Source organism: Pieris napi, chromosome 10 (assembly GCF_905475465.1).
Source record: "Pieris napi chromosome 10, ilPieNapi1.2, whole genome shotgun sequence".
Lineage (NCBI taxonomy): Eukaryota > Metazoa > Arthropoda > Insecta > Lepidoptera > Pieridae > Pieris > Pieris napi.
Genome location: NC_062243.1, coordinates 1,533,553 through 1,552,497, shown reverse-complemented (window position 1 = coordinate 1,552,497; position 18,945 = coordinate 1,533,553). Strand labels below are relative to the sequence as shown.

General features: G+C 36.4%; 1 protein-coding gene across 1 annotated transcript; it reads left to right on the top strand.

The window, feature by feature from the left end:
* The first annotated feature begins 1,226 nt into the window (after positions 1-1,226).
* Positions 1,227-18,596, top strand: LOC125053382 (membrane alanyl aminopeptidase-like). Its single transcript, XM_047654730.1, has 15 exons — positions 1,227-1,297; positions 3,989-4,542; positions 5,082-5,246; positions 5,963-6,277; positions 7,133-7,316; positions 8,362-8,600; positions 9,018-9,210; positions 9,957-10,146; positions 10,616-10,716; positions 11,639-11,815; positions 15,424-15,608; positions 15,937-16,107; positions 16,660-16,806; positions 17,490-17,559; positions 18,229-18,596. The coding sequence occupies exons 2-15, from the start codon at positions 3,989-3,991 to the stop codon at positions 18,541-18,543; spliced, it is 3,006 nt and encodes a 1,001-aa protein (XP_047510686.1). The 5' UTR covers positions 1,227-1,297; the 3' UTR covers positions 18,544-18,596.
* The last annotated feature ends 349 nt before the right edge of the window (positions 18,597-18,945 follow it).

Here is an 18,945-nt window from a genome sequence, read left to right as displayed (position 1 = left end):
ATACATTGGCTGAGACAAACGCACATTCTCACACACATGTGGTATATACCCATACATACATATACCTAGGATGAGTTTACCCACAATGCAGGGATAACTGCTTTGTGGGGTCCACCAGCGTCTGCACAAAGTATTTTTTTAAAATTAATTAATAAGGTATATTACTTAATCATTAAATCTGATATCAGTGTACTTGTAGCACTGTCGTTGTCTATGGGTGACGCTTAAATAAACAACAACCTAAGCCTGTTCGCCCTTCCCCTTTTTCAAAAACAATATACTTCAGAGATATATAATAAAAGATTTTTGTATAAGAATTTATATAATAATAAAAGAAGACATCGAGTTACTTCATTTAATACATTTAACTATAAATAATGGCAAACCTCCAAAGCGTAGTTGAACCTTTCGTGGCGTCTACACTTTGACTACGTCAAATCAAAATGATCTTCTTATATATGTTAACGTAAAATTGTAAAAACCGTTAGATTGTAATCTATCGGTTATCGGTATTCGGTAGATTGTACTACACTAACTTAGTTATCATTCAAACTTCTTTGGTCAATTACAGATTAATTTTACTTCCCAACAATTTCATATAACTACCGAATAATAATACGTTAAATTGCAAGCAGTATGTTGAGTTGACAATCTTTCGACAGTTTACAATCTCGCGAGATAGATTACAATCTAACGGTTTTTACAATTTTACGGTGACATATACATTATATTGCTACATGCTTTCCAAAAATAGTTTGATAAAAAGATTTGATATCTATATGTCCTGTAATTCTACCTATATATATTCAACTTGTAAACTTTAACAACTTCAGGTTCTACAATATTAATTATTAAAAATTATAAATAATTTAGCAGTTGCATAAATACACACGTATCTTCATTAAAAAATATATAAAATTCTAGTGTCACAATGTTCGTTCCCATACTCCTCCGAAACGGCTCGACCGATTCCTATGATATTTTTATGCATATTCAGTAAGTCTGAGAATCGGCTACTGTCTATCTTTTAAACCCCTAAATTTTAAGGGTGGTAATAATTAATTTAATTTTAATACTAATTTTACTTTTAATATTTTTATTCTTTTTAAATGTTTTCCGAAGTGAGATAACAATATGAAACAGGATTTTCCGTGAAAACCGACGACGAAAATTTTATCATTAAGTACAATTATACTACAATATGATTATCTAAGATAGTATGAGATATTGGTGATATGAAATTGGATCAAACATAATTACAAGGATTGGAGAAGTCGACTGGTGGAGTCGCTTTAAGGTGAGTCCTTTTTTTTACAGTACTTTAATATCTGCTAGTTCTATTATAAAGATAAGTATATTTAAATCTATAAGGAATTATATATTTCTATGCGATATAAGATACTTTAGTAATAGTTTAATAGTAGTATTAGATGACCTTTAAACCCAGCAATGATGCTTATTCTCAAAAATATTAATCACTTGTTTCTCCCCATTTTGTACACTGCCTATTCCAGAAACATGCTAAAATATTCCTCTCGACATTTTTTTGCCGTTTATTGCGCAATACAAAAGAATAATCCTCAAAAAAGGGACGGTCGGAATTTAAATGTGCCTGAAAGTTGAAGGAATATACATTCTTTGAAATAATTAATTTCCATTGTGTTAGAAGTGTTCAAACCCGGCTGCGCACAGTATCTATTAATTAATATAAACCGGGTGTCACTGTCTTACATGTGTTAGTCAACTCATCATATTGACACTATAATAATAACTTTTTCCAAGTTATTTGATAAATAATTTTGTTTTTTGAAAATAATATACGACTAAAATATAAGAGAACTTTGTATCTTTGGAAGTAAATACTCTTAGACCATGGGGTTTAACTGCACAGGCGCTAATTAAAGATTTCAGTTGGCGCCTAGTAGATAGAACCTACCAATGAACCTGGAGTCGGCGCTTTCCTCGCTCAACGATACACTGCCACGTTGACAAGATTTTTTTTTCTGTTTATCCATTTTTAATTATTATTATTACTACTTTGAGCAGTGTTGGCCTAGTGGCTTCAGCGAGAGACACTCATACCTGAGGTCGTAGGTTCGATCCCCGGCTTTCTTTCATCGTGAAAACATCGTGAGGAAACCGACATGTCTTAGACCCAAGAAGTCGACGGCATGTGTCAGGCATTGGACGCTGATCACCTACTTGCCTATTAGATTTAAAAATGATCATGAAACAGATCCAGAAATCTGAGGCAAAGACCTATAGAGGTTGTAGCGCCATTGATTTATTTTTATTTTTATTATTACTTTGTCGGTTATTTTAATAAAAGTAAGCTTTACTTCAAAACTAGTTAGCAAATAAAATTACTATTTTCTTTGTTAAATAAACTACTTTCTTTCAGCTTTCGGTTAAATCCCTCTACTAACTTATTTACTAAATAAAGTAAACACCCATTTCATACTTATGTTTATTATTATTTACTCTTGCGCACAATTGCAATAAAAACTTCTTCTAACTGATACTTTCAATTATATTGTAAATTGATTTTTAAATTTTCTCATCGAAAAGAAAAGAATAATAATCTACCCCTATTAGGCAAGAGCCACTTGCTCTACTTAAGTAATTTAGACTATGAATAACTACTTCAGAGTTGCAACCTAATTGTATCAATTATATAGCTTTATCATAATGATTGTCACGATAAAGAATTTGATATTTAATATAAAGACATACTCAATATTTTATCTAAAAGTTGATTCTTTATAGATCTTATCAATGTTATTAAATAATATTATACCTAATTTTACGACACACCGAAAAAAAAGTGAGAATTTAATTGATAAGGAAAATAATCAATAAATTATTTTAATGTAATTTTTCAACATTGGTTTGCATATATTTAATTTTATATAAATATGATCTTTACGTTTCTTTATGTATTCCTTTACATTAAAAAGGGCACGTGGAAAAGAGCGGGTTTCAGTTCCTAGCGAAACAATAATGTTCCTTGCCTTTTTTTAAATACGAGATGGAAATGGTATTTTCATATCCCCTTTCGCTACCCTACTGTTGCACTCGCTCTAAACCTGGTCCAAACATTCAAAAATAGTAGAAGAAATTGTATCCTTGTTTTCGTAGACGAAGCGGGGTCTTTTGTTTGTCATTTGTCACGTGTTTATGATTATAAAAGTACGATAATATAAATATACCGAAACGATAAGTTAGTATCAGGAACAAGGCTAATAAATGATACCAGAATAATCTAGTTTTTAATGTGAATAAAATATATCAGTAAATTCGGAAATATAGAAAACTTCTGCTATTTTTAATATTAGTATCAATTTCGCTTGAATGACTTGCCGAGTGAATTTAGAATAAGTTCTAAATGTCGATAGGTGAAATTATTTAATCAATGTCTGATTTCAAATTAAGATTTTGAAGAACCCACCCAGACTTGATATTTGCTCACGATTGCTTTCACCAATAAACGTGAAAAAATCCCTGCCCTGCGATTCTGTAACTCACTTTTTGAACTCGCACAGCGGTTTTCGCAGCGGCGGTCGCGCTTAAATCAGTCGTGAAGCAGTCATTTTACGATTTGGCATCCTGATAAACAATAAACTACAAGCTTCTTCCTTATCGCGAAGTTTAGCGAGTTTGAAAAGTGAGTTACAGAATCGCAAGGCTGCTCTCAAAAGGCGAAATGTCAATATCATCATAGTTTTCAAGCATTGGTTTGTTAGTGGTTTGCACATTTAAAGCAAGCTGTGTTTCCAGTTAAAATGCCCATTGGTAGACCTAATTCATAAAATAATCTATTAAGAAAAAACTAAAGCTTGCAAATTTCGCCTGTTTACGAAATGACTAAACATATCTATTATCTTTAACCAATTTATTGACGCATTGCGTTGCGTATTTGACTAAAACTAAAGGTATCCATTGTAAAAAGTGACTTTCTGTGTAAAGATTTAGCATTCTGATATTTCAGATGGCGACACTTTTTCTAGTATTGTCCTTGGCCTTAGCTGCCTCGGCAATTCCACCACCACCACCAAGCTCAAGAAATACTATTTTCATCGACGAACAACTTGAGGGACAAATCTTTGAAGTCAAATCTGAAGATATTACTGACCTTGCCGCAAGAAGCACTTCCCAGTACAGACTTCCCACTACCACCAGACCTATCCATTATGACGTACTTTGGGTTGTTGACATAGATCAGCTAACATATTCTGGCACGGTGGAAATAACACTTGTTGCCACTCAAGCGAATGTTCAGGAAATTGTATTGCATTCTAAGGATTTAGATATAACTTCCTTAAGGCTTCTTCGAGGAGATACTGTATTAGTACAAGGACTAGGAAATATGGTGCGGGATGTAGAGCTGGAACTTTTGAAAGTTCGAACCGGTGCAGCTTTAGAGTACAATGCAACAAATCCTGTTCAATACACACTACAATTTGGCTTTGGAGCTGGGTTAAGAAAAGATATGGCGGGGTTATACAGAAGTTGGTTCCGAAATTCTTATAATGAATCCGTAAGGTTAGTTTTTTTTGTCATAATGTAAAGGTTTTTTTTTTCAATTTTATTTACTTACTAGGTTCAAGAAAATTCTCATTAAAAAACTTGAATACTTGGGAAGTATGCAAGATATGCTTAAAATTAAGTTTATTGTAGGTTTTGTATGTATTTTAAAAGGCCGGCAACGCACTCGCGAGCCCTCTGGCGTTGAGAGTGTCCATGGTCGGTGGGTATCGCTTAACATCTGGTGAGCTTCCTGCCCGTTTGCATATAAAAAAAAAATTCGTATGTCAAAAAGCCATTTATTTTTTATTCTAATCTCTTATGTCATTTAACTGGTATAATCATGAAGTAAGGACTTAATTACGTTATTAATAAATACGTTCTTTTTACCATCTAAAACTATGGACAAACACATAATAATATTTTAACGAACATTGACGAAATTAAACATTTTTGTTCGTTTCCTGTAATGTTTGTTTCTCTGGACATACGAGGTTATCATTCTTCAGCGACTATATTTTTACTTATGCACAAAATATTGTTGTTGAAATATTTAGCTGGATGGCAACTACACAATTCCAGCCGACTAGTGGTCGGACTGCCTTCCCCTGTTACGATGAACCATCTTTTAAAGCGACCTTTAGCATTCGCATTCGCCGACCCACTGGATTCAAGAGTTGGTCCTGTACCCGCCAAAACACTACCATCGTAAACGTAATGAAGTAAGTAATTTCCTATGACTATTTAGTAAGTTACTAATATAGTATTGTCTTTTATTGACATAACAAATTGGGAAGCTTATGGAGGTAGTATACTGCGATTTCAGAGTATACCTGGGGTAGCATTTATTGTTAATTTTGTAAATCTTAATTGTATTTTATTGTTTTAGTCTAAGTTTGGCCATTGGGCTGTAAATAAATAGATAAATAACCTTTACACGTTTAAAGAAAAAACTTTTTAACCGGATTAAAGTTATGTATTATTATAAATTTACAATTATTTAACATAATTTTAAATTTAACCGACGTTTCGCGTGCTTTATAGCGTGCGTGGTCACGGTGACTTATTATGTTAAATAATTGTAAATTTATAATAATACTGTATAACTTTAATCCGGTTAAAAAGTTTTTTCTTTAAGTTACTAATATTTTAAATTATCAATGATATTAAATTCAAAAAAGAATACTATATACGCATTATCTATGAGTATCTGTATAAAAATCTCAGTGTTTCGGGTCCTCCAGTCGAAACCATGCAACTGTTTTTTTTTCACGTACATATATTTGGTACGCAAGTTAGCGGTAAGCGAAGCGGTGGGACGCTAGTACTGTATATAATAAAATATATTTGTTTACGAGCTACGGTTGTTGGTCAAATTATTAATTTTACAATCCCTTTAATACTTTATCAAACTTCATAAGGACTTATTTTGTTTAAGCGGCTTTGATGAAGATGTCTATACTATAACACCGACTATGTCAACATACCTAATAGCACTAATTGTTGCTGAGTATGATACCAATAAAACACCGGAGGATGGTCTATTGAAATACGAAGTGATTGCTCGGCCTGGAGCAATGGGTAAAAATCAAAGTGACTACGCGTTTGACGTGGGGCAAAAGTTGTTAGACAATATGAGCCAACACACGGATATGGATTTCTTTAGCCTATCACCAAACCTTAAAATGACTCAAGCTTCCATTCCGGATTTCTCAGCAGGGGCCATGGAAAACTGGGGATTGCTCACTTACAGGTGAGTTACTTATACCTAGGGTATTTTTGGCTTAATACATACAATCAAAAAAGAATGCAATCAGTGTACTATTTTAAAGGCAAGTGACCAGTATTGCCTAGTTTTACTCAAAAACCTTTTTTTTTCAACAAACTTTCCATATGACTTTGTACCGGTGACAATTAGAGAATTGTCACTAAATAAATTCAAAGCCCTCGAAACGAAAATTAATCAATAAAGCTTTTTATAAATTTGACGAATATTGAAATAATTCTAATCCTTGGGATTGATTTGCTCCAGTTCAAAGAATTTGTATGACTCAATACTTGGCGATTCAAAAGAGTGGCGGAAAGTTTCATGCCAGTTCTTCTTACCCTCTCTACGCCCTTGACTTGCAAACTGGCAGTAAATGTAAATTTACAATTAATTTAACTTCTTTTTGACGATTCTACTTGTTTACCTATATGAATAAAGATATTATGAGTTTGAGTTTGAACTGTATCATACAAATTCCGAACAGCTGTGTTAAAATATCAATCGCTTGTGTTAAGTATTTGATATTTTGGTAAATTAATGACAAAATCATATTAAAATGTCGTACCAATTCTTAAAAAGGTTGGCAATGCACTTGCGAGCCTTCTCACATTGAGAGTGTCCATGGGCGGCGGTATCACTTAACATCAGGTAAGCCTCCGGTCCGTTTGCCCCCTGTTCTATAAAAAAATCACTTACAATACTTGATGATAAAACCATAAATAATGACCAATTGGAAATACTTTATTTTTTACAATGTTTTCGAAGGCGAATTGGTCTTCGATGTAAAATATATACCTACCTTACTTAAATACAGCATAAAGAGCAACCGTCCCGTTTCAGAGAGGCATACCTAATGTACGACCCTGAACAAACTCACGATCAAGCCAAGCAAATTATCGCTTATATTCTATCTCACGAGATAGCCCATATGTGGTTTGGTAACCTAGTTACTTGTGACTGGTGGGGTCACACCTGGCTAAATGAGGGTTTCGCTAGATACTACCAATATTATCTTACACATTCGGTGAGTGCTAGAGAATAGATAGAAAATTGGATTATAGTTGTCGGAACAATGGCGCTGGTTTCAGCTGCAATTGTATTTATAATGTAATAACAAAGTCAAATTAGTTCGAAACCGTCGTGGTTATTTTATTATATATGGTTTATTTTATTTGCCAATATTAGTAGATCTATGCATTAACAGGCTTTTTGAAACTTTGACTTTGATTTTATTAAACTACGTATGTACTGACACCAGCGCCATTGCTCTGATATACTAATTTATTAGACGCATTTTATAGAAAACAATTTAACATATTTAATAACTTGCTTAACTAATAGAATATAACAATTTATAATATTGATAATCATTGTGATTTATAGAATAACAAAACATGGAAGTATAATTTAAATATAAACAAATTCATAGTAAAACATTAATTTATTATCTACTAATTTACCTAAACACAAAGTTTTATGCCCGAGCCCAATAACCTATCTCAATCGATAAACCACTATCTGAGATAGTAGTATCCAAATGTTGTAACAAGTGTGCCAATAACCAATGGACGGATTGTAATAGCCATATGTCGATACAAGCTATCCATGGGAGGTCGTATCGGTGATAGACCTTTGTATGAAAAACAGTTGACGAAAGCTCGATTTCAACAGTTAATTATTTTAACAGATTTGAACTTACACCAGTTTTTTAAATAATTAAAAAACTGTTATGTTTTAAACATACTCATGTGTATTTTAATTTTATTTGTATGGTTTTATTTACTTTATTTGGTTTACATTGATTATCAAATATGAGTGAAAACTCGGTAAAATTGAACGACAAAGAGCATTTTATCCGTCGCCAAAAATGGATTGTCTTCGTAGGGTTTGGTTATTGGGATGCAGATAGGAGGTCGATCGACTGTGACGGTCTGATCTCAGATTGTTTTAAATCCGAGATTGTGGATAACTTATTGGGTTCGGGAGTTAAACGCTTTACAGCACTTACATTCATTACTTTTACAACTGATATTTTTTTATTTAAGTCTGTAATATACATTTATTTGTAGGTTGAATATGAAATGCGTTTTGACATACGTTTCATAACGGAACAAGTGCATACATCTATGCTCGCGGATTCAGCAGACAATCATCCTCTCTCCAACCCAAATGTTGGTAGCCCTAGTGATATTAGTAACATGTTCTCCACAATTTCGTACAACAAGGGAGCAGCAATAATCAGAATGACGGAACATTTGCTCGGTACTGACGTACACACACAAGGCCTACGAGTTTATTTAAAGAACAAGTAGGTTTTTGTTTGAATATACTGCGATTAATTTTTTTCTGCGGTTATTTGCAATCAGCCCTAAGGCTATGATTGATTTTTTCTGTGGTGCTGTCATGTGGAGTGACTTCCCATTGGAAGCATCTACTCATCTTCTGTCTAGAGCTACTGCTATACTGCGATAATTTAGGCAACTTTTAACACTAGCTGATGCGGTGATAACATCCGAGACCGAAAAAGTGCAAGTCAGGCACTAAAGGCTGATCACCTTCTTTCTTATAAGAAAAACATAGACTGAACAATAGCTTTTTTAATTAATAAATAATTTTAGTAAAGATTTCACGTCTGTAAAGATCAAAGGTTAGATATAAAAATGGTAAATGTTAAGTACACTTAGCCATCGACCTAATCCCTCTGATGAACCTAAAATTTGCACAGCTCCTACAAAACGGTCGTACCAAGCGACTTGTCACAAACGCTGCACAATACTGCAGTGCAAGCGGGTGCGATTTCAGAATATGGCAGAAACTTCTCAGTTGTTGAGTATTATAAGACATGGCATGACCAACCAGGAGTACCAGTTATCTACGTCGATGTTAACCATACAACTGGTGACATGACTATTACACAGGTATTATTAAATTTTACGTATTTCGTGTATGTGAAATAAAATATCTTAATAAATATTGTATTGTTATATAAAATACATATCAAATTTTTATTCTCCAATCGTAGAGCTACTGTCTATATGAGTATGCAAAAACTATTTAAATATTTATTTAATAAAGAATTTCTCAGATATGTTATGTAATCCTAAAAGTCTGCTAGATTGACATTACTTTTTAACTAGTTAAATTAATTGTTGTTCAGTAGTTTTCACGTTATAAACATACAATTTTTTATTTTGTAATTGTGCGCTTATTCATTCGAAATTCTGTTGCAAGAACATTTCATTCCACTTTATAACCTACACTCATTTTGTTGGTTAATTTATTATCTAATATAATTATTTCTCGAGTCACCTTGTTCGTTCCTATACTCCTCCGAAACGGCTCGACCGATTCTTATGTATTTTTTATCCATATTCAGTAAGTCTGAGAATCGGACATCATCTATTTTGATCAATTATAGATATATAGATATAATAGATTGACAATTTTTTTTTGATACAACATACAATAATACTTACAACCCTAGATTGCCACCCCTCTATGATTAACCCCTATTATTTATTATAGTATTATTATATATTTATATTGAACTAAAATGTTTCCTAGAAAAAATATACGTGGCAAAACGACGTTTGCCGGGTCAGCTAGGGATAAATCTGACTTAACAATTATATTAGACATTACACGAATTTTCTTTCAATTTCAGCGTCGTTTTGACATAAACACGGGTTACGCGAGAGTTAATTATAACTGGCAAATACCAATTTCGTTCACTACAGCCAGTAATGCCAACTTTACGGACACGAAGCCATCTCATGTGTTGACTTCAACAGTAACTGTTGTGAACCGTGGTACTGTGGGTGACGAATGGGTCATATTTAATAAACAACAAACAGGTCAGAATTATAAATTATCTATGATAATTAAAATGTTGTTTCTTCTGTGAAATATCATGGTACCGGGCTATATTGAAAAAAATGGCCGAATTAAAGCGGTTGAAACCATATTTTTTTAAAATATATGATTAGTTTAATTTCTTCTTATTCACCGCATCAATTTTTAAAAACATAAATAAAGTCATATTATTTATACGAATCTTGTCCAATGTAATTAAATATTAAGCCGTTAATGTAATAGTTACATCAAACTCATATTAATTTCAGTAAGTTAACGAAATATTTTTTAGTTATTGAAAACTTATAATAAGAAAATTGAAACACTTTTCAAATGTTTTTCCTTGTGGCATACGAATGTGTGTATGTATAAGAAATATTTATATCAAAAAATATTAACATTAAAAACTTGATTATAGCAGTAGTTGACAATTATATAGTATATGAGTTCTTAGTAAGTAGTATGTTTCAGGTTACTACAGAGTAAACTACGACGACTACACCTGGAACTTGATTATCGTGGCACTAAGAGGTGCTGACAGAACCAAAATACATGAACATAATCGTGCCCAAGTAAGTGATTATAAATTTATTTATTCATAATTACCAAGCTACTAACTTTAAGAATAGGAAAAAAATTACTCTTTTACGTGATACTGAATTTCCATTAGTATTAAATTCTCGGATCAAACAAGTGTAATTACAAATATTTTGACGTTTCGAGTACTTTTCAGAAATGTTGGTCAAATTAGTAACTTAATATTATTTGTGGTATCTTGTTACAAGGACGTATATCACAGTTTGTTTCACAATAATCACCCGCTCTATCCCTGTGTATTTTTTGCAAATATGGTAATGGTGTTACTGTCATGTACATAGATTATTATGTCGCAATGGCCTATAGAAAAATCATTTAAAACCATTAATTTGATGTGATTTAACGTTGTTAATCTCTCTCAAAACTCATAACAGTTATTGTTAATTGCATTGAAATTTGAATGCACGATCTTAAGGCCCTATCCCAGCACGAATTGCTGTGTCAGTGTCTCGGGGTGGACTGCGGTGCGCAGTGGAGAGCTGGAGCACTGAGGCGCGCCGGCCCGTATTAACAATTAGTTATGTAAAACATTAAATTAATGTAGTTTTATCAATTTTATATTCTGAAATGGATTACTTGGCTTGCGATAAAATATATCGTCTAAATTTCAAAATCATGTTCCATATACATTTTCGTCATAAAATGAATTCAAAGTGTCAAAAATTGGCAATGTTTGGATTTTTTTCTATCGAGCGAAGTTATTTAAATCATGTATCTTTCAAAATTAATACATGAACTCACCACCATATTTTTTCCATTCGCCCTACTCCAAGAAACGATGAAAAATGGAAAGAAACAATGTACTTTTTGGAGTTTGGCGACCCGATAGGTCCTTAAAGATGCCTCATCAGAACTAAGCAAATAGTGCACTTGCTATCATTTGTTTATGTTCCACAGATAGTAGACGATGTTCTTCAATTCGCGCGATCAGGACTTATGACTTACACACGAGCTTTCAACATCCTATCTTTCCTTCAATATGAGAAGGACTACGCCCCCTGGGTGGCCGCCATGACTGGTTTCACTTGGATAAGAAACAGACTAGTTGGTAGCCCCCTGTTAGCGAGATTAGAGGTATCTATTACTTCAATATACGTTAAGTACTTTTAATTTATAATAATTTTATGGAGCGCTTCATTTACACGTCAACCTTTCTGTGCAAGATATTTTTTTGTGCAAAGCATATGTTACTGTAACATACACCAAAGATCTGAACAGACGAATATAGAAGTTAGAATATCACGCTTAGGATACTGTTGCTTGGTACTTGCTACTTTTAATTATAGGGACAATACAGAGACCTTAATAATTTTAATAACAACGTCAGTATTGAGTTTAATTTAGTTTTATGTCACGATATGTTAAGTTTGCGACTTCAGCGCTATAGAAATGGAGGGCTCGTTCTTGCCTTGTCAATACCAATGTAACCAAAGAAACAATTAAATAAACTTCCAATGTATGAAACAATGTGTTTCTTAAACTACCCCAGGGGGGTACCACACGCGCTTGCGGTGGAGAATCCCCCTCTGGGCGTCCAACACCGGGACACTCTGCGCCCGGTGGTGGACGCACAGGCTGCCCTTCGTATTCTGGGGGGGGCAATTCTGCGCTCGGAAAAAATAACATTAATCGTTCTCGGGGCAAACGGAGCAATCCTACAAAGGCACCCCCGTCCACACTCGCCGTGGACTTCACAAATGTTAGGGGGCTCAATACCAATATCAACGCAGTCCACTACCATTTAGAGACTGCGAAGCCGGCCTTGCTCTTTCTTACCGAGACTCAGATTTCCTCTCCGGCTGATACTTCCTACCTCTCCTACCCGGGGTACAAATTGGAACATTCATTTGTGCCGCGGGCGGGAGTTTGCGTGTACGTCAGGGAGGATATCTGTTCTCGTCGCCTCGGGACGCTTGAAGGAAGGGACCTATCTAACCTCTGGCTGCGCGTAGACTGCGATGACCATCCGCGATTCTACGCATGCCTGTATAGGTCCCATAGCGGAAATACCGAAACTGACCGACTCATTGAGCACATCCAAATGGCTACAGATTCCCTGCTCGAAAGGGTTCCTACCGCTGAAATCGTGATACTTGGCGATTTTAACGCCCACCATGCCGATTGGCTCGGCTCTGAAACTACCGATCACGCGGGAAGATCCTTTCACGACTTTGCTTTAGCCTACGACCTGACACAAATGGTCCCTGCGATTACGCGAATACCAGATGTGGATGGTCATAAACCCTCTTTGTTGGACCTTCTGCTGACTTCACATCCGGAGAACTATCAAGTCTCTGTTGACCCGCCATTGGGTTCATCAGATCATTGTGTGGTCCGGAGTACTGTGCCATCTACGCGCCCTTCACGGCCCCGCTTTATGGGTTGTCGCCGTATTTGGCACTATAAGTCAGCAGATTGGGACGGGATGCGGTCTTTCTTTGCGTCCTACCCTTGGGGGCCTATGTGCTTTTCGCCGGAAGCTCCAGATTCCGTCGCCGCCTCTGTCGCCGAAGTGGTTCTGCAGGGCATGGAACTCTTTATTCCATTTTCTGCGGTGCCGATCGGTGGCAAGTCTCAGCCCTGGTTTAAACGTTCTTGCAAGGCGGCCTCGCGTCGAAAGCGAGAATGCTTTAAGGCATGGGCGGAAGCGGCGAAATCTCGTGATGCCAATACCAGCGAACTTAAAACAGCATATAACTCAGCCTCCAGGTCCTTCAAACTGGAAATCACTAAGGCAAAGTCAGAGCACATTGCCAGATTTGGCGAGAGATTGGCCCAACTCCCTTCAGGGACTCGAGCCTTCTGGTCTCTCGCCAAAGCTGTCCAGGGGAATTTTTGTCAGCCCTCCATTCCGCCACTGCACAGGGAGGATGACTCTCTGGCCCACACTGCGAAGGAGAAAGCCGACCTTTTGGGCTGTCTCTTCGCGTCCAACTCGACTTTGGATGACCGAGGGAGATCACCACCGACCATTTCGCGGTGTGATTCCTCGATGCCGGAAATCACATTCCGGCAACGTGCTGTCCGCAAAGCACTATCTTCCTTGGACATTCATAAGTCGAGCGGGCCGGATGGTATCCCCCCAATTGTGCTGCGTACTTGTGCTCCTGAGTTGGCTCCGGTCTTAACGCGCCTTTTCCGGTACCTGTACTCGCTCGGCACTGTCCCGATGTGCTGGAAGACCGCTTCGATACATCCGATCCCAAAAAAAGGCGATCGCTCTGATCCGTCCAACTATCGCCCAATAGCTATAACCTCCTTGTTCTCCAAAATAATGGAAACCATTATTAATAGCCAGCTCTTGAGTTATCTAGAAGGCCGCCAGTTGATTAGCGATTCTCAGTACGGCTTTCGTCGTGGTCGCTCAGCTGGTGACCTCCTTGTATACCTTACCCATAGGTGGGCAGAGGCAATCGAGTCCAAGGGGGAGGCGCTGGCGGTAAGTTTGGACATAGCGAAAGCCTTCGATCGGGTGTGGCACAGAGCACTGCTCTCGAAGCTTCCAGCCTATGGGCTTCCCGAGAAATTATGCGATTGGATCTCCAGCTTTCTGGCCGATCGGAGCATCAAGGTCGTCATCGACGGAGCATGCTCCGACCTTAAACCTGTGAACGCTGGGGTCCCACAAGGCTGTGTTCTATCCCCGACCCTATTTCTTCTGCATATCAATGATATGTTGCAACTTAGCAACATTCACTGCTATGCGGATGACAGCACTGGGGATATTCTTTACACTGGCCGGGCAGGTATTTCTCGGGCAGTTGTTGATGAGTACCGGAACAAACTTGTGTCTGAAGTTGAAACTCTACTACGTGGAGTCTCAGACTGGGGCAGACAAAACCTAGTCCAATTTAACCCCAAGAAGACACAAGTTTGCGCGTTTTCCGCTAAAAAAACACCCTTTGTCGCTACTCCTCTTTTCGAAAACACTCTTCTTAATGCCACAGCCAGCATTGGAATACTTGGCGTTGACATATCGAACGACGTTCAGTTTCGCGGTCACTTGGAGGGAAAGGCTAAATTAGCCTCCAAAAAGCTTGGTGTGCTCAGCAAGGCGAGGCGGTACTTCACTCCGGGCCACCGCATGCAACTATATAAAGCGCAAATTCGGCCCCACATGGAGTACTGCTCTCACCTCTGGGCGGGGGCTCCCCAGTACCAGCTCCTTCCACTTGACCGTATACAACGCAGAGCGGTTCGAATCGTCGACGACCAATCCCTCTCCGAGCGGCTTGATCCTTTGGCGTTGCGTAGAGATGTGGGGTCACTCTGCATCTTCTACCGCATTTACCATGGAGAGTGTTCAGAGGAGTTGTTCGGATTAATACCTGCAGCTGAATTTCATCATCGGACGTCGAGACAGAATACGAAATTCCACCCGTATCACCTCGACGTCCGCCGTTCCACAACTGAGCGTTTTTCAAGGCAGTTTTTGCCGCGCACGACCACTATGTGGAACCAGCTGCCCACTGAAGTATTTCCGAACCAATTCGACTTAGGGTCCTTCAAGAAAAGAGCGTACCTATTCCTAAAAGGCCGGCAACGCACTCGCGAGCCCTCTGGCATTGCGAGTGTCCATGGGCGGCGGTATCACTTAACATCAGGTGAGCCTCCTGCCCGTTTGCCCCCCGTTCTATAAAAAAAAAAAAAAAAAAAAAAAAACTATTAACATTATTTACCAGGGACAAATTATACGATGGGCCACACCACTTATGAACGAATTGGGATACACTCCAATCTCTGGTGAAAGCTTCATAAGGTCGTACTTGAGACGTCAAATTGCCCCAGTGATGTGTAATATGGGCGTTGAAGCGTGTCGAACATCAGCAACTACACAATTCCGGCGGCTTATCGACGATCAATTGGAGTATGTAAATATTAAAACTATTGCGTCATTGCATATATTTCACATCAGCCCTGCGATTCTGTAACTCACTTTTCGAACTCACACAGCGGTTTTCGCATCGGCGGTCGCTCTCAAATCAGTCGTGAAGCAGTCATTTTATGATTTGGTATTCTGAAAAGGTGGGAGCTTGTAGTTTATTGTTTATCAGAAAGCCAAATCATAAAATGACTGCTTCACGACTGATTTGAGAGCGACCGCCGATGCGAAAACCGCTGTGTGAGTTCGAAAAGTGAGTTACAGAATCGCAGGGCTTGTTCCCATATAATAATTGTATGTAATGGATTTTCAGAGTAGCAGTAAACAATCGTAACTGGGTGTACTGTAATGGACTCCGCGCCAGCAATAACTACAATGACTATGCAACGATGTGGAAGAGATTCATAGAACACAACGTTTACACTGAGAAAATTGTATTGCTTCAAACCCTAGGATGCACGCCTCTGGAAAGAGCGCTGAATGAGTGAGTAGTTATTGACAAAATTTAGTTTTTTTTTAATTTAAACAATGGATCTATATCCATATAGGCTTTTATGTATCTTTCACGCTACAATAATAATTCTTTACAACAATCACAGTGAACACAATTAAGGTATATAAATGTTTCCTGTACAAAAACAACAGCTAAATGAAAATACAAACTGTACTGTGTGTAATAGCAGTATTTTACACAACAAATGAATAGTATTTTGGACAGAAAAAGAGGAAATATATATTTTGTTTTTGTAGCTACATAGTAGAATTATATTTATGACGTGGCTAATTTGACAAATGATAAGTTGTGCGATACTAATGTTTAAAGAACTTTATTTCTCATTACAAAAATTATTTTTTATTTACATGAGAAATTTAATATTAAGTATATACGAACGAGATACGCGTCGTCATCAGCTAACCCAATTTTAGTCTAATGGGCCCATTCTAAATAAGAGATACCGTATATTTTGCTTCTGCGTCGAATGCCTTTTAAACAATAATTACTGGTTGGGGGATTTATATCTACTTTTTTATACAGGTTGCTTACTTCACTAGTAAAAGATAATTATGAAATTCGAGAACAAGACTATTCCACAACTTTCAACACAGCTCTAACAGGGAATGAAGGAAATACCCAGATCGTGTGGAACTTTATTAAAAGTAATTTAACAGATATTGAGAATGCGTAAGTTTTGTGAAATCTACTATATAAAAATAAGTCGTGTTTTCCTTCCTGACGCTATAACTCCAGAACGCACGAACCGATTTCCACGGTTTTGCATTCGTTGGAAAGGTCTCGGGCTCCGTGAGGTTTATAGTAAAGAAAATTCAGGAAAAATTTCAACAGAAAAGCGGGATCACCAAACGAAATGTTACATAAAACGAAGCCATCTGGTGGCGAAACGGAGTTCGCCGAGTTTGCTAGTATTCTATATATTTAGTTTAAAAAAATATAAATTTCATACTGATATCTGCACTCAGAGGCTTCAATTAAAAGTCAACTGTTGGTAAAGATTAAAAAGTTTCCGATAAATTGAATGCCTTAACTCGCTTAAATTTCGGAACTGGGTGCGATCTTTAATTACTTTTGTAATATATCATTTAATAATCGATTATTATTAAAGACACTTGCCGATTAATAAATTGACCTAAAGTTTATTGTCAGTTCTTTTCATCCATTCTAAGACCTCGGATTAGCTATGCAATAATTTATATGAAAAAATATTTTCACAATTGTACCAAAGTTCTCAAACCATTTTGACAATTGGACGACTCAGTGCAGCTCAGTGCTTGAATACACAATTTGTATATTATTTATATGGTTAATATTATATCAACAAGTACGTAATTGAATTTTACTTATTTTAGCTTCGGCTCGGTTTCGTCTCCGTTACGAAGCGTTGCTGCAAGACTTAGATCAACAGAACAAATCACCGAGGTAAAGTGTAATATTTATTGTATTTGAAATACAACCTGAATTAATAAAACATTTAATACTGGCAACATTACTACACTACAACTATTTCCATTAGAATAGTCATACTATTTTTTTAATTTTTTAATTAACTTAAGTTCTTTAATTGTTTCATAGTATTATAAATTAATAAATGTTAATTTTATTCCTCCTATCTCCTTAAGGTATTTATGGATTATCTATAGGTGGAGATTTGTAATTAGTACTGACTTTATTTTATTGTAACCATAATTTACCTTCTGTTAAAATACTGTAAATCTTCCTAAAATGCAATAAATAAATAAAATAAATAAATAAACATTTATTATAGAAAACAATAGCTACTACTACAAACTACGGGGTTTTGCCTTAGGTTTCTGTTTCCTTGATAAGTTTTCATAAATACAAGTTCAATGATTATTCTTTATGATGTTTTCCTCCATAAAAACCATTAAATACGGAAGGAGAACAACGCAGGTCTTCGGGATGAGATACTGACACCGAATTATCTAACTCTCTCATAAGATATAAACCAATATTTAAAATAGATCAACATTTGGCATTTTAAACAAACTGTGGCTTCTGTTGTTTCGGTTATTATGAATTAATCTCCACTTTGCATATTTTATTTGTGTATGTATTTTTGTCTTTCAGTTTCAATTATGGCTGAACCAAACACAAGCTGACTTGGGTGACGCCTACACAAGCATCTATAGAGCGGCAGAATCTGCTCGCAATAGTTTAACCTTCGCAGACCAGATTCAAAATGACCTTGATAACTATTTGACAAATGGAGATGATAATATTGGGCCATCGACCCCACCACCAGACCCCATTGTCGATCCCTCAACAGTTCCAAGACCAGATGTCACCCCTCCACCAACACCAGATTTGCCTGGATCAGCTATGACAGCAGCGGTATCGATCATTGTTATTGCATTTGCTGCAATCACTAACATAATTCTATAGTTAAGCTTTTGTTATTAAAGTTTATATTTTAATTAAAAAAAAAGTTTTTTAAAGGTTTGTTTTAGTTATTTTAGTTATAAAAAGCCTTGAGATAAAGAGTTTTGTTTGACGACTCATTGGTCTAGTGGTTAGTACCCCTGACTGCGAATCCATGGGTCCCGGGTTCGATCCCCGGCTGAGACGAACATCGATGTGATGAGCATTTGGTGTAGTGCTTAGGTCTTGGGTGTTTAAAATATGTATTTATATGTCTATCTATCTATAATATGTATGTATATCCGTTGCCTAGTACCCATAACACAAGCTTCACCAGCTTAGCATGGGACTAGGTCAATTGGTGTGAATTGTCTTTAAAAAAAAACACGGTTGTATCACGATTTGTAATGTAAAAACTTATTGGAT

Coding starts and splice junctions, on each gene's coding strand:
- LOC125053382 (XM_047654730.1), top strand. CDS start 3,989: ATGGCGACACTTTTTCTAGTATTGTCCTTGGCCTTAGCTGCCTCGGCA. Junction 5,247..5,962: donor ACCATCGTAAACGTAATGAA/GTAAGTAATTTC, acceptor ATTTTGTTTAAG/CGGCTTTGATGAAGATGTCT. Junction 17,560..18,228: donor CAACAGAACAAATCACCGAG/GTAAAGTGTAAT, acceptor TTTGTCTTTCAG/TTTCAATTATGGCTGAACCA.